This window comes from Barbus barbus (genome assembly GCF_936440315.1).
Source record: "Barbus barbus genome assembly, chromosome: 33".
Taxonomy (NCBI): domain Eukaryota; kingdom Metazoa; phylum Chordata; class Actinopteri; order Cypriniformes; family Cyprinidae; genus Barbus; species Barbus barbus.
Window position 1 is genome coordinate 9,265,934 of NC_136761.1, and position 13,869 is coordinate 9,279,802.

At 36.1% G+C, this 13,869-nt stretch overlaps 2 protein-coding genes across 3 annotated transcripts; both read right to left on the reverse strand.

Moving 5' to 3' along the window:
• Window positions 1-4,386: 4,386 nt before the first annotated feature.
• On the reverse strand, window positions 4,387-8,138 carry LOC306853247 (ADP-ribosylation factor-like protein 3). Of its 2 annotated transcripts, none has more exons than XM_079390509.1 (6): window positions 7,913-8,138; window positions 6,554-6,697; window positions 6,008-6,124; window positions 5,866-5,916; window positions 5,180-5,365; window positions 4,387-4,952 (listed from the first exon to the last, which is right to left on the reverse strand). In XM_079390509.1, the coding sequence occupies exons 1-6, from the start codon at window positions 7,928-7,930 to the stop codon at window positions 4,905-4,907; spliced, it is 564 nt and encodes a 187-aa protein (XP_079246635.1). In that variant the 5' UTR covers window positions 7,931-8,138; the 3' UTR covers window positions 4,387-4,904. The 2 variants fall into 2 exon arrangements, with proteins under 2 accessions (XP_079246635.1, XP_079246636.1); XM_079390510.1 differs by lacking the exon at window positions 7,913-8,138 and adding an exon at window positions 7,272-7,385 and having other exon boundaries at window positions 4,392-4,952.
• A 1,601-nt stretch (window positions 8,139-9,739) lies between these two features.
• On the reverse strand, window positions 9,740-13,572 carry LOC306853027 (uncharacterized protein). The gene is made up of 8 exons (XM_079390185.1): window positions 13,505-13,572; window positions 12,939-12,998; window positions 12,368-12,436; window positions 12,232-12,273; window positions 11,724-11,750; window positions 11,333-11,566; window positions 11,032-11,133; window positions 9,740-10,949 (listed from the first exon to the last, which is right to left on the reverse strand). The coding sequence occupies exons 1-8, from the start codon at window positions 13,539-13,541 to the stop codon at window positions 10,864-10,866; spliced, it is 657 nt and encodes a 218-aa protein (XP_079246311.1). The 5' UTR covers window positions 13,542-13,572; the 3' UTR covers window positions 9,740-10,863.
• Between the last annotated feature and the right edge of the window lie 297 nt (window positions 13,573-13,869).

Sequence of the window (13,869 nt, forward strand, 5' to 3'; positions counted from 1 at the left end):
AAAGCGACTTACAATTGCTATATATGTCCGAGGTCGCACGCCTCTGGAGCAACTAGGGGTTAAGTGTCTTGCTCAGAGACACATTGGTGTCTCACAGTGGATTCAAACCCGGGTCTCTCACACCAAAGGCATGTGTCTTATCCACTCACCACCCCCATATAGGCCAAACCTGAAGAAAATGGCACCATCTGGTAAAAAATAGTAAAAAAAAAAAATAACATTTTGAAGCCTTACCAACAGAATTAAAGCCTGTTAGCAAAAATAGCATCATTTTACAGTTAAGTGGCACTGCAATTAAAAATAGCAGTTTCAATGGGGACATTTTTGTCCTTAAGGTCCTGAGAGGAACTATTTTTTTGTACCTATGCAAAATAGATTTATTAAAGGATATGGGGGTGAAATAGTAAAATTCCAATAAAAATACAAATCTGTGTCAAAATTTATGCAGCTGGCAATAACACAGGCAAAATGTGTTATTGCCAGCTGATGTTGTCAATCATGGCCTTACAATGGCTGAAGGTTGCAGCTAAAAATTGGGAGATCAACCATATCCTCAATAATTCAAACATTTTGAAACAGTCTCTTTCAATCAATATCCCACATACAGTAATGTGTAAATTTGTACTTTTGAAAGGAAATATGGCATACATAAGTGCAGCATTCTGCATTTCAGTACAGTAACTGTCATCCAAACTGTAGCCATGGTTTACATCAGAACATCCTTCCAGAGTACACTGTTATATTTACAACATGACTAAGCAATTTGACTGTCTTATCCGTACACAATGACACAAGGACTTGTCATTCTGATGACACTGACATGCTCATTGACACAGCTATTTATTTTTGAGAGATGAACTAAGTATTTTGAGCAAGAGACTGGCTTTTGCAGGTAATCCATGGTGTTTTGTTATTTGTACGAGCTGTTTTGAGAAATGCACTTACTGTTTTGCAAATGTCAAGGATGATTCGAGGAATGTACAAAGCGACTGAGAAAAACTGTAATTTAAAATAAGCATTTTTTGATGTTAATATATTTTAAAATGTCTTTTATTTCACTGATGTAAAGCTGAATATTTAGGATCATTACTCCAGTCTTCAGTGTCACATGATCCTTCAGAAAACATCCTAATATGATGACATTTCTGATTATTATCAGTGTTGAAAATAGTTGTGCTGATTAATATTTTGGAGAAACTGTAATACATTTTATTTACTGATGCATATACAGCATTTAGCAAAACAGAACAGCAAAATAGAAATCGTTCGTAACAAATGTTTTGACTGTCACAGCAACATTGAACTTTTGAACATATTGTTTTATTTTTATATTATTTATTTATTTTAAAAATGATGACTAAATGCAATACTAATTCATTTACTTTGCAGTTTGTACTCCCTATTTGTATTTGTAAAAATACACAAGGAAAGAAAAACAAACAAACAGGATCTGGAGTCTTTCTCAGACGGTGTTTCCCAGCGAGGGGCTGGAGGAGGTGCGTCTGAAGGTGGCGTCCTCTCTGTCCAGACTGCAGCCGGAGTTTTCCCGCCCATCTTTGGGTAATGTCTGCAGCGTGCAGTGGAAGCAGAAGGCGTAGAAGAATGCCACCAAGAGCAGGAAGCAGACGATGCAGAAGATGATGACTATGAGGATGGTGTGAACGTGTGTGTACGTGTCTTCAGATGGGAACCCAGGGCTGAACGTCGGGGTCACTGCAGAGGTCACATTACCACCGCCAACATACCCCTCAGAGCTGAGGTGTGTCACACCACTCATGACGGCGAGGGGAATTATGGGTAATCTGGTGTAGAGGTGAAGACAGTTTTAAATGTTTTTAAACAAGTCTCTTATGCTCACCAAAGCTGCATTTATTTGATAAAAAATACAGTAAAAACAGCAACATTGTGAAATATAATTACAATTTCAAATGTAATTTTTTCCTGTGATCAAAGCTGGATTTTCAGCATCATTACTCCAGTCTTCAGTGTCACATGATCCTTCAGAAATCATTCGAATATGCTGATTTGCTGCTCAAGAAATATTTCTTATCATAAATGTTGAAAACATTTGTGCTGCTTAATATTTTTGCTGTATTTCTTAATGAACAGAAAGTTCTGTACAACAGAATATATTTGAAACAGATTTTTTGTAACAATTTCTACATATATTATTTAATATATAATCAATAGCATATGATGGTTAGTCAATTGGTTGGAAAAGTCCATTTGATTGGTATTCAAGGTTGAACTACTGGTACCCAATGTAGCGTCTCAGTCAAAAATTAGCATGTATAGTATTTCAAAGAAATATTATGCATAATCTTGTTTACTTTTCTCCAGAAGCTCGCTCTTAACTAAAAGTTTAACAGGAGGTAGAATTAAAGAGACTCACCCAGTCGAGTGAAACTGCTGTCAGTTCTTATCTGTTGAAAAGTGTTCCTGCTCGATCTTTCTGAAGATCAGTCCACTTGTGTTTGCATTACTGAACCTGCTCACTGAATGCTTCCATGCGACAGGACGAAAGAAATTAAGAAATTAAGAAAGGATGGAGAGAGAGGAGGGAGGAGAGACAGTCGATGTTGCCATAGAGACGCTCACTGAGTGGTTGAGAGCTTGAACGTGACATCAGCGACGTGCCAACTCAACAGAGATGAGTAGACAGATAGATAGATTATACATTAACATAAAAATGAGTCTGTTATTGCTATTACAGCTCATGAAGCGTGTCCATTCAATTATGTTGAGATGAGGTGCAGAAGCGTATGTTTATGGGTTCTCATCATATTTCTGATTGAATGTTCGAATCATAGATAGATAGATAGATAGATAGATAGATAGATAGATAGATAGATAGATAGATGATAGATAGATGGATGGACGGACGGACGAATGGATGAACAGACAGACAGACAGACAGACAGACAGACAGACAGACAGACAGACAGACAGACAGATAGATAGATAGATAGATAGATAGATAGATAGATAGATAGATAGATAGATAGATAGATAGATAGATAGATAGATAGATAGATAGATAGATAGATAGATAGATAGATAGATAGATAGATAGATAGATAGATAGATAGATGGACGGACGAATGGATGAACAGACAGACAGACAGACAGACAGACAGACAGACAGACAGACAGACAGATAGATAGATAGATAGATAGATAGATAGATAGATAGATAGATAGATAGACAGACAGACAGACGGACGGACGGATAGATTGATGAATGGATAGATAGATAGATGGATGGATGGATGGATGGATGGATGGATGGATGGATGGATGAACAGAGACAGATGGACGGACGGACGGGTGGATGAACAGACGGACAGACAGACAGATGGACGAATGGATAGATAGATGGATGGATGGATGAACAGATAGACAGATGGACAGACGGATGGACGGACGGACAGACGGATGAACAGACAGACAGACAGACAGATAGATAGACAGACATACAGACAGACGGACAGATAGATAGACGGACAGACAGACAGACAGAGGAACAGATAGATAGACGGACAGACAGACAGACAGACGGACAGATAGATAGACGGACAGACAGACAGACAGACGGACAGATAGATAGACGGACAGACAGACAGACGGATGGACAGACGGATGAACAGACAGACAGACAGACAGACCGACGGATGGACAGATGGATGAACAGACAGACAGACAGACAGACGGATAGACGGACAGACGGATGGACAGATGGATGAATGGATAGATAGATGGATGGATGGATGGATGAACAGACGGACGGACAGACAGATGGACGGACACACACACACACACACACACACACACAGTCCGGACAGAACTGATGACTGATTTCATGGTCATTTTTTCATCTTCTGTGTTTTGGTGTCATTTGAAATCTGTGCTGGTTGAAAAGGCAGATGGGTTGAATACATTTATCAGTGTCTGTCAACAGCTGCAGAGCTTTACTGTCATGCAAAGTGCATAATTGTTGCATTTTATATGCTGATTGAAAGACACTTGCTGATTTCTGTGTTCAATCCAAATTTATCTGCTGCCATCTGCTGGATGAAGAGAAAGAAAGAAACCTGAAACATATTGAGCCAAATAACTACACATTTGCTTGATCATCTTCAATAAATTTCTTTGTTTTACACTGAAAAAATAGTCACACAGGTGTGCAACATCATGTGGGTGAGAAAATGACACCAAATATTGCATTTCCTTTCATTTTCCCCCTTTAACATTAATTATTTCTTTGTAACAACGATATTTTGTCCATAATGACAAAACTATTTAAAAGAGTTGTCTTTCCCTTTCTTGTTAGTCCTTTCCAAATAGGAAATGAAATGGTCAACATGTACATGCACTAACAGATGGGTCGAATATGTCATAAATTAGAGTTTATTCGTTTTTCCATTTTGAAGACAAAATAAATAGATGATGTAATAAATAACTTTGATATGTACAGTAAATGTATTTATTTTATTAATTTGCTATTATAAGGAAAACAAGAGCAGACACCGAGACAAATCTTCTCTGATGATCCACTAATTATCAACAGCCAGTTTGAAAGTACAGTGCAATACCATGATTTATTTTAAAATAGGCCTACTCAAACAAAATAGCAATTATTTTTTGTGAGAGATGTCTGTCTACAGAATGCACCCCATTTCTAATTGCTTTCCTAAAGTCAGTCTCTAGTTCATATGCTAATTGGGAAATTTAAAATGAGTAACATACTAAACTGAGACACTAAAGGCAAATGTTTTTTTTTTTAAATACTCTTTTCCAAACAATATATTTAAAGGAAAATGCAAACACCTTTGGACCACTTTGCTTATCACACGGGTGTTGTTATATGCTTGCTCAGCTCACAAGGTGTTATACGGCAGAAAGGTTCATTTCTTCCTGTTGACGAGGTTGTTGCAGATCCAGTTCATACCATCCTGAAAATACACAGAGAAAATGTAGGAAGATTTAGATGATGGCTGGTATGCAGTTTTTACCCCCCAGACTGCTATAATGTAATTAGATATACAGTGGTGGCCAAAATTATTAGAACACTAGTATTTAGTAGTAATAATAGTTTTGTGATAATTTTGGCCACCACTGTAACACTAGTTATTTTCTAGTTGATTATATCTGAGCCGACAGCGCCCCTGCTGTCCCTCACCTGTACACCCTCTCCTGTGACCGCCGAGCAGGCCTGGATCTGCCAGACTCGGTCTCTATATGTGTGCAGGTTCAAACCCTCGGCGATCTCGCTGGCCGGAGACGCTGTACCCAGATCCTGCTTATTCGCAAAGATGAGGATGGGAACGCCTGCAAGGTTTTCCTCATCTATCAGCTCTGACAGCTCCTACAGCATCCATGTAACACCAGCATTCAAATTTAGGTCACTATATCCAGTGGCCTCCAGTCTGTAGTCAAATGCTGCCATTCTAATGTCTCCTAATTGGAATATATTAACTTTCCTGATGTCAATGTAATAACATTAGGTGATGTATTATTGCCAAGCTGTTTCAGCTTTTCATGACTGAAGCACCAATTACATCACAGATAGATAGATAGATAGATAGATAGATAGATAGATAGATAGATAGATAGATAGATAGATTAAACTTGTTTTGATTTAAAATGTACAAGATCCTAAAATTGTATGTTTATTTATAGGTTTAAAAGATAGAAATTGCAGCTTTTCAATAAGGTTTCAGACTTTTGGACCCCACTGTAGGCTATGTTGTACCATGTTTTACTCTGTAATTTAACACAGTTCACCGCTAACATGTAACAAACAAACAACCTTTGTACTGTGGGAAGATTCTAGGAATTGTATTTGCATATGATTTCCTGCCTTACCAATCCTGTTTCCTCAAACCGTTTCTTGTCAGCGCTGTCTATGACATAAACCTACAGATGAACCAACAAACATCTTTTGTTTGTTAGCAAATAGTGACAATTGACACAGAAAATTGGTATTGTGTAAGCAGTCGCTTCTTACCAATAAATCTGTGTTTTCTAGGTATTTTTTCCAAAAAGGACGGATCTTTCTTTGTCCGCCGATGTCCCACACGTTCAGTTTCATCCCATGAGAGGCCACGCTTTTGATGTTAAAGCCCTGGAAATATCTTACTGGTCAACATCGCCCAAACTTGCAAATTTGCAAATCAAACAATATGTAATTTGATACAAGAGTATTGGTAACACTTATACAATATTTACGTACTAATATATAAATTAAATATTGCTTTAGTATGAAATAACTAATGATCACACTTCTTTTAAGAGCTTGAAGGTTCTTTGGAGAGCCAAAAATGGTTCTTCTATGGCACTGATGTGAAAGTCCCCTTTTGGAAACTTTATTTTTAAGAAATGTTCCAAATGAAAAACTTCATGTCAGTCAGATGGTTTAGTCTTGTCTAAGTGAGCAGTTTTTGGTCAGGATAAGCTGCAAACTGGACCAGAAGATCTTCACAAGACTAAACCTGCTGGTTTATGTTGGGCTTTTCAGCAGACAGCAGGGCTGGTTTTGTGTGTTTAGACTCACCTGTGTTGGTGTGATGGTGTTCACGTCCTCCGAGGCGAGACACTTAAGCAGTGTGGTTTTACCAGCGTTGTCCAGACCCAACAGAACTATCCTGAGCTCCAGCTCTGTGGATCCCTTCAGCTTCTGCATCACAGATAACAAACCCTAAAAAACACAAACACTCATTCAAGCATACAGAGTTTATATTCTTAAAATGTTTACATTTTGCCAACAAGAACAGGAAATGTTTTGAACCTGATTAAATTTGGTTATTTTTATTACTTTTTACCATATAAGTGTTTCGAATATTTAAGGAATATTCTTACATTCATGTTTTATTCAAAGCAAATGTCAGAATTTGCCAGCCAAAAATGTAAATCTATTGCTTATAAAAGTGTGGTTTGATGATTTATTTAGAGATAAAGGGTTATTCCTCAAATGTTGACATTTAAAGGGACAGTTCACCCAAAAATGAAGATGTTCTAATTCTTTAAGCAGTAAGGAAACTAGCATGCATGGGTATTTTCTCAAGAACAGATTAAGCTAAAGGTGCTTTGCCGGAATTGTCGGAAAATTGCCGGAGTGCCTTCTGTGTGAACGCAACCACGTCCCGGGATTGATTCCGGGATCAATCCCAGGTTGGGGACTTAGTAACATTGCCGGGTTCAGTCCTGGAACGAGCGCTGTGTGATCAATGCTGTGAAGTCTTATGACGCGTGTTATCATGCGACTCTTTTACCGGGTGTTTTGAAGCCAGATCAACATTCACACAACGAAAAATGTGTAAACTGGAATGAAGCAGCGATCAGAGCTCCTCACTATCCGCGCTGAAGCTGAAATCGTTCGCCAGTTTAGTGAAATGGTGCGCGGCGCATTATACACGTCACATGAAATGTCACGTGTCTTTACGGGATCTTTACGGGTTGTGTGTGAATGCATGCACAGATTCCGGAAAATCACTGGCAGTGTGAATGAACCAAAATCTAACGATCCGGGAACAATTGCCGGAACACATTACCCGTGTATTTCCCGGAATCTCTGTGTGAAAGGGGCTTTAGAGTAATGAGATTTATCTGGGTCACGTGACCCATCTCTGATTGCTTAGGCCCATTTCTTTCTGTAAGACAATACTAATCATCCCAGAACATGGACTAGACTGAACTCACACCTAATTTATCCAGATTACTAAACATACTATGTTTATGTTTGTGTATTTGGCAGGCACTGAATCCAAATTAACTTACATTTCAAATATATAATTGCATGTCCATTAAATTGTAAATGATTGTATCTAGCCAATTATTGAATAGTTCATTCTGGGATTTCTGATCACAAATGTACTGGGTGGTGATACTAACACAGAGAAAGTGACAAACATACCTTTGGAGCTTCACCCATCTTGACTTCTGTCCCGTCCTGGTTGCCTTACATTCTCCCGTTGTCTTCGTAGGTTTATGGATGTGTATGTAAATCACGATTACCACTCTGCTGACAATCCCTCTCCCATATTCAGGGGTTTGTGAGTGTGATAGAGAGATAAAATTGTTAGCTTGTGCTGTTCTGGACTCAATGAGCGTAGAAGACTTGAGGAATGGAAGATTAGGATAGATGGAATTAGTGTCTCTCTCCTTCCCACCCCCACTGAGGCTTTAACAGAATTATCTCTAGCTGTAGGTGCTGAGGGGAATCACAGTGACTTTCTAACCCTGCTAACCAGTACTGTTACTACAGGGTTAAAGTATGAGTTTTGAGAAATTATGAAATGAGAAAAAAATAAATAAATTAAATGAGAAATGTAGCATTACATCACTTGCTCACCAATGGATCCTCTGCAGTGAATGGGTGCCGTCAGAATGAGAGTCTAAACAGCTGATAAAAACATCACAATAATCCACAAGTAATCCACATGACTCCAGTCTATCAATTAACATATTGTGATGTGAAAAGTTGCGTGTTTGTAAGAAACAAATCCATCATTATGACATTTTTAACTTCAAACTGTTGCTTCCAGCTAAAATAGTCCTCTATCCATAAAATCGTTTTCTCCAGGGATAAAGTCGTCTTGTCTGAATCAGGAGAGAAATGTGCACAGATCAAGCACTGCTTACTAGTGAAAACAGTCTAAAACAGTTCTAAACAAATATGTTGGTGGATTTTGATGTCAGTGGACAACAGGTTTGAACTTTTTCACTGGAGGAAGCATTAATTTGGATATGGACTTATATTGTAGCCAGAAGTGACAGATTCAAGTTAAAAAGTCAGAATGCCGAATGTGTTTCTTACAAACACACAGCTTTTTGCTTCACAAGACATTAACTGATGAACTGGGGCCTCATTTATAAAGCATGCGTACGCACAGATTTGAGAGTGTGAGTATGCTTAAATCCACGCCAGCGCTCATATTTGTAAAAACTGTCTTTGATGTGGAAAAGTGCTTAGCGTCATGTCAGGGTCTGAGTAGACGTACGCACTTTTTCTGGTCGGAGTATTGCAGGTTTTTGAAAATGTAAGCTGTTCTTGCAGCTCGCTGTTCTAAATTATGATGGTTGGTGATCTTTTATATGTTAATGACATTAATTATGAGTAGTTTACAAGGCAGAGAGCTGGAACCATTCAGTTGCGCGCAAGTTCAAGATCATTTGCAATTCATAGATTTCACATGTGAAAGAGAGGCATTAATCACACGTATGCATAATTGAGAGATTATTGTAAAATCAAATTTAGGATGGTTTCTGCACAACATTTTATAAATGAGGCCACTGGAGATGTGTGGATTACTTGTGATATATTGTGTTGTTTTTATCAGCTATTTGGACACTCAATCCGACGGCACCCATTCACTGTAGAGGATCCATTTCTGAACAAGTGATGTAATGCTACACTTCTCCAACTCTGTTCCCTTGAAGAAACAAAAATGTAAAAATAGTGTCATGTAAAACAATAGCAGATTAGATTGTTTGATCTTGAGAGAGTTTGATGAAAAAAGTTGATTTTGAGATTTTTGACTTTTAAAATGCAGATTTCAGTATCTTGACAAATCTGAGCACAAGCATTAATGCAATCCAGAGAATCAATTTGCTCTCAAAATTCCATTTGTGATTTCTCTAAATGCTCCTGTCTTTCTAAGAATATTAAACAAAAGAAATCGCACAAATACGCAAAGAATCACGCAAAAAACGCTGAAAAAGGTACTACAATACAAAACCTCAGTGCAAATGTTAGACTTTAATGGACTAAGATGAAATCTACACAGTATAGTTTAACTCATAACACGAGTTGTGTCCCAAATAATGCACTACACCCCCATACATTTATTGTACTCAGCCAACTAGTGTAGGGTTATTTCGTCTGACAGCCCCTCCTACTCCACTATGTAATTAAAGCTGACATTTGAGTGACATTTTTTGGTAAATTTCTTTTTGAATTTTCAGTGTGATTTATACTACAAAATTGCATAGAATGTAAATAAGTACGTAAACTGACACCCCCTTGGAATGGTAAAAAATACAAGATATTTACAATGTGGAATGTGCAAAAAAGGCCAGTAAAACATAATATATAGCAAAATTAAACTAATTATACATGTGCCTAGAAAAAAATTGGTGTTGTGCAACAAGAAAACGAGGTAACGCTTTACAATAAGGTTTCATTTTTTAACTATAATGCATTAACTAACATTAACTAACAATGTCCAATACAATGTAACAGTATTTATTAGTTAACATTAGTTAATAAAAATACAATGTCCATTGTTAGTCCATGTTAGCTCAGGTCAATTCAATATCATTAATATTCAACTTTTGTTAATGTTAATTATGTATTAGAAAATGTTGCAATCAACATTATCAAAAAAATAATAAATGCTTTCAAAGTATTTTTCCGTGCTGACTAATGTAGTTAACTAAAATTAACAATTGGAACCTTATTATAAAGTCTTTGCACCCAAAACCTCTTCCTTCGTTTTGCTGTTTTCACTGGATGATCACTGTATTTCACATTGTCCATTTCAGCATGTGTTTTTAGGATGACCTAAGTTAAAATTGTTTAAAAAACATGCCATTCTGTTCCATAGCCATATATCCAGCGAGTCAACTTCACACCAAATCATTCAATAATAATATGCAAACAAAATTGATTTGAATTGCATATGAAGTTCATAGAGTTCATTTTAAAAGCTCAATTATTAGTTTATGTTAAAATTGTGCACTCCAAATGGATGGAAATTGAATATGCAATTCAAAAACATAAATCCTAAATGTAGGTCTAAATATTTTTTGAGTGTAGAATTGAAACGTCTCTGGATCAGGAGCTTCAGCGGTGGAAACGCTCTCTCAGTAGTAACTGGTGACGGTGTTCACAGTGCTGTGGATGTTCTCCAGGTTCTGCTGTCTTTGTCTCTTCCTGGCCTGACTCTGAGCTGAGAGAGTGAGAGAGAGAGATGGTATGAAATACAGTAGGACAACATGCGTCTGTTTAATTGCAGAAGGTTATAAATGTACCTTGTCCTCTCTTGAGTGCGATCTTCATGACTATTGCAAACAGCATGAGGAGACCAGCTGCTGCTCCGACACAAATCAGTAAAACCACCAAATTATTAGCAGCTGAAAAGGAGTATGGAAACAAGAGGGACATTATATATATATATATATATATATATATATATATAAAAGAAATCTAAATTAATGGCATAAAAATTAAATTCATGTATTTATTTATTCATTGTTTATTATTATTATTATCATTATTTGATATCATGGTCAGTTATTCCAGTCAGTCAGAAATAATGAGCAGTACAATCACCTTCTACAGCAATTGTTATAGTAGAGTTGTAGTTCCCACAAATACTATCAACCTGGCAGCTGAGGACTGAGGTTTTTTGAATGTACTTGATTTGAAGTAATTGTGTATTTTCCAGTAAAACATTGTCCTTTAGCCAGCTGATGGAGCCGTTGGGAACGTCATGAGTGCAGTTAAGAGTCACGGTCGTACCCTCTGTAACTTTGGTGGAGAAGGTGTATATGGTCACATTAAAATCTGGGAAGGAGAGCAAAAGGTCAAAGGTCATTATACATTTTATCTGTTTACAAATTATATGTAACAGATGCAGTAATTTTCTTCTTGAGGGTTCATCTCTATCTCCAGTAGCATTGATTTGATCAGTGTTTCAGGCAATAAAGCACAGTACTTGTACCTTTTATCGTGCAATTTTGCAGGACATCTGGGGAAAAGGAGAATGGGAATAGATTTAATGAATTCTCAAAAACTGAATTATTTTTGTCATTATATATTTTGTATTTTTATGTTTTCAGCTATTTCTGATTAGAATGGAAGCTAGTTTCCACCACAGGATTAAAAAAAAATAAAAAAAAGTAATTGCAACTTTTTATCTCTTAATTTAGACTTTCACATAACCCAAACCGACCCCCCCCCCCCCCCCAAAAAAAAATTGTGAGGAAAAAAATAATTGCATGATATAAACATGTATTTTATTTAATTTTTTTTTATTCCTTGGTGGGAAAAAAACAGATGTGAGATTTAAAATCAGAATTTTTGTATTTCATAGCATTCACTGTTGATTACAAAAGTTTTCTTTCTCCTAAACTAGAATTTATTCATTCATTTTTGTACACGCATATATTAAACGAGCATTTCAATACTGTTTAAATTCAGAATAAAAAACAAAACAAAATGTAACTGACCGTTGGTGCAGTTAAGTGAATTGGATTGGCACAGTGGACACGCTTGAGATAGAACAAAGAAATATAATCAGGTTATTTACAAAAGTCGAATGTAAAATACATTGTGTAGGTTCTCTACATTGTGCTGTATTTCTACCTAGAGGTTGAGAACAGTCCCAACATTCAGCCGGTTTACACGTTTCAGATTGTCCAATGCCTGCACCTACTGAGAGAGAAAAAGACAATAAGATATACTGGATAAAATATTAACCTCACAAAATGTAAAAATGGAAATCATGTTTTCTTTTATCGTATGACGGTCGGTAAACATAGGACATCCATTTCTGACCTGAGCAACTGATCATTTATTTCCAGATGTTTCTTGATTATCTTTCCTGCTTGTCTTTAACTAAAAAATGACAGTTTCTTACTAACAATATTCTGATTATCCCGAACCACTTTCATTTGTGATTTTATCTGCTAGTGGTTTCATATTTATTTAATAACGTTCATGGTTCAAAATATAAAGAATAACTTTAAATTGACATCCTTTTGTAAGCTAACTGTTAACCCCTCACAATTGTCATTATTGTTAACCAAAACTGAAACTAAAACCATTAAATTCATATTCATAGCTTGAAATAAAATAAACATGAACTGAAAAAATATTATACAATTAATATACAACACTGCAGCTTATATAAATAAATAACTTCACTTAAACTTACAGAGATGAAGACAGACGACGATAAGCAGCGCTCTGTTAAACATTCTCGTGATCGTGCGGCCTGACGTTCAAAAATACAAAATCAAAACACATACATGGGAGTTTTATTTTACTCCACATCTGCTCTTAGTCTTTTCTCACTTAAATTATAACATATTTTCTCCATTATTAAGAAACTAATAACATACAGTACACACATACATAAATATATAAAAATTGCATATAATTTGCTTTAACAATTTAACAATTTTCACTCAGGAATTGCTACTAAATTTAAAATGTGAAACTTTAGTATCAGTAGTATTTAGTTTATAGTAGTATTTAGTATATTAGTATGTAGTATTTTCCTGTAAAACATACTCAAATCATCTTTATTTACAATATATTTATATTTATTTAAATACAAAACAAAGAATCATTTTTATTTGAACAAGACAGGAATTTCTGTATTCATTTTTAATTTTGTTATAAACTGTATTGAAACAGAATCCTAAATGACACAGACATTCTCTCTTACATAGAAAGGTGACTAAAATGCACATAAAATATATTTAGAAAGTCTTTTACCTGCTTTTTTAAGGCTGTATGTTTCAGATGTGATCATCAGTGCCAGGAGTGAGTGTCTCGGACAGGAGAGCTCTGTTCATAGACACATATTTACACACAGATATACACACAGATAATCATGCAAATCGGCCTCAGGAACCTGTGGGCACAGGAATATATTTCTATATAGAGCTGTCTACTTTGCTTACAGTGATGGGCGGAGGATTCTAGCAAACATGAAGAGCTGTTGAATATATGACATTGTTTTTATATCTATGTTTCATTTAACATGTACATTTAGTTTGTTTCAATACCATGTGTAATAAAATTAAAGCTATAATATGATTTCTATATCATTATTTACTCCATTTTTTTAATTATATTAT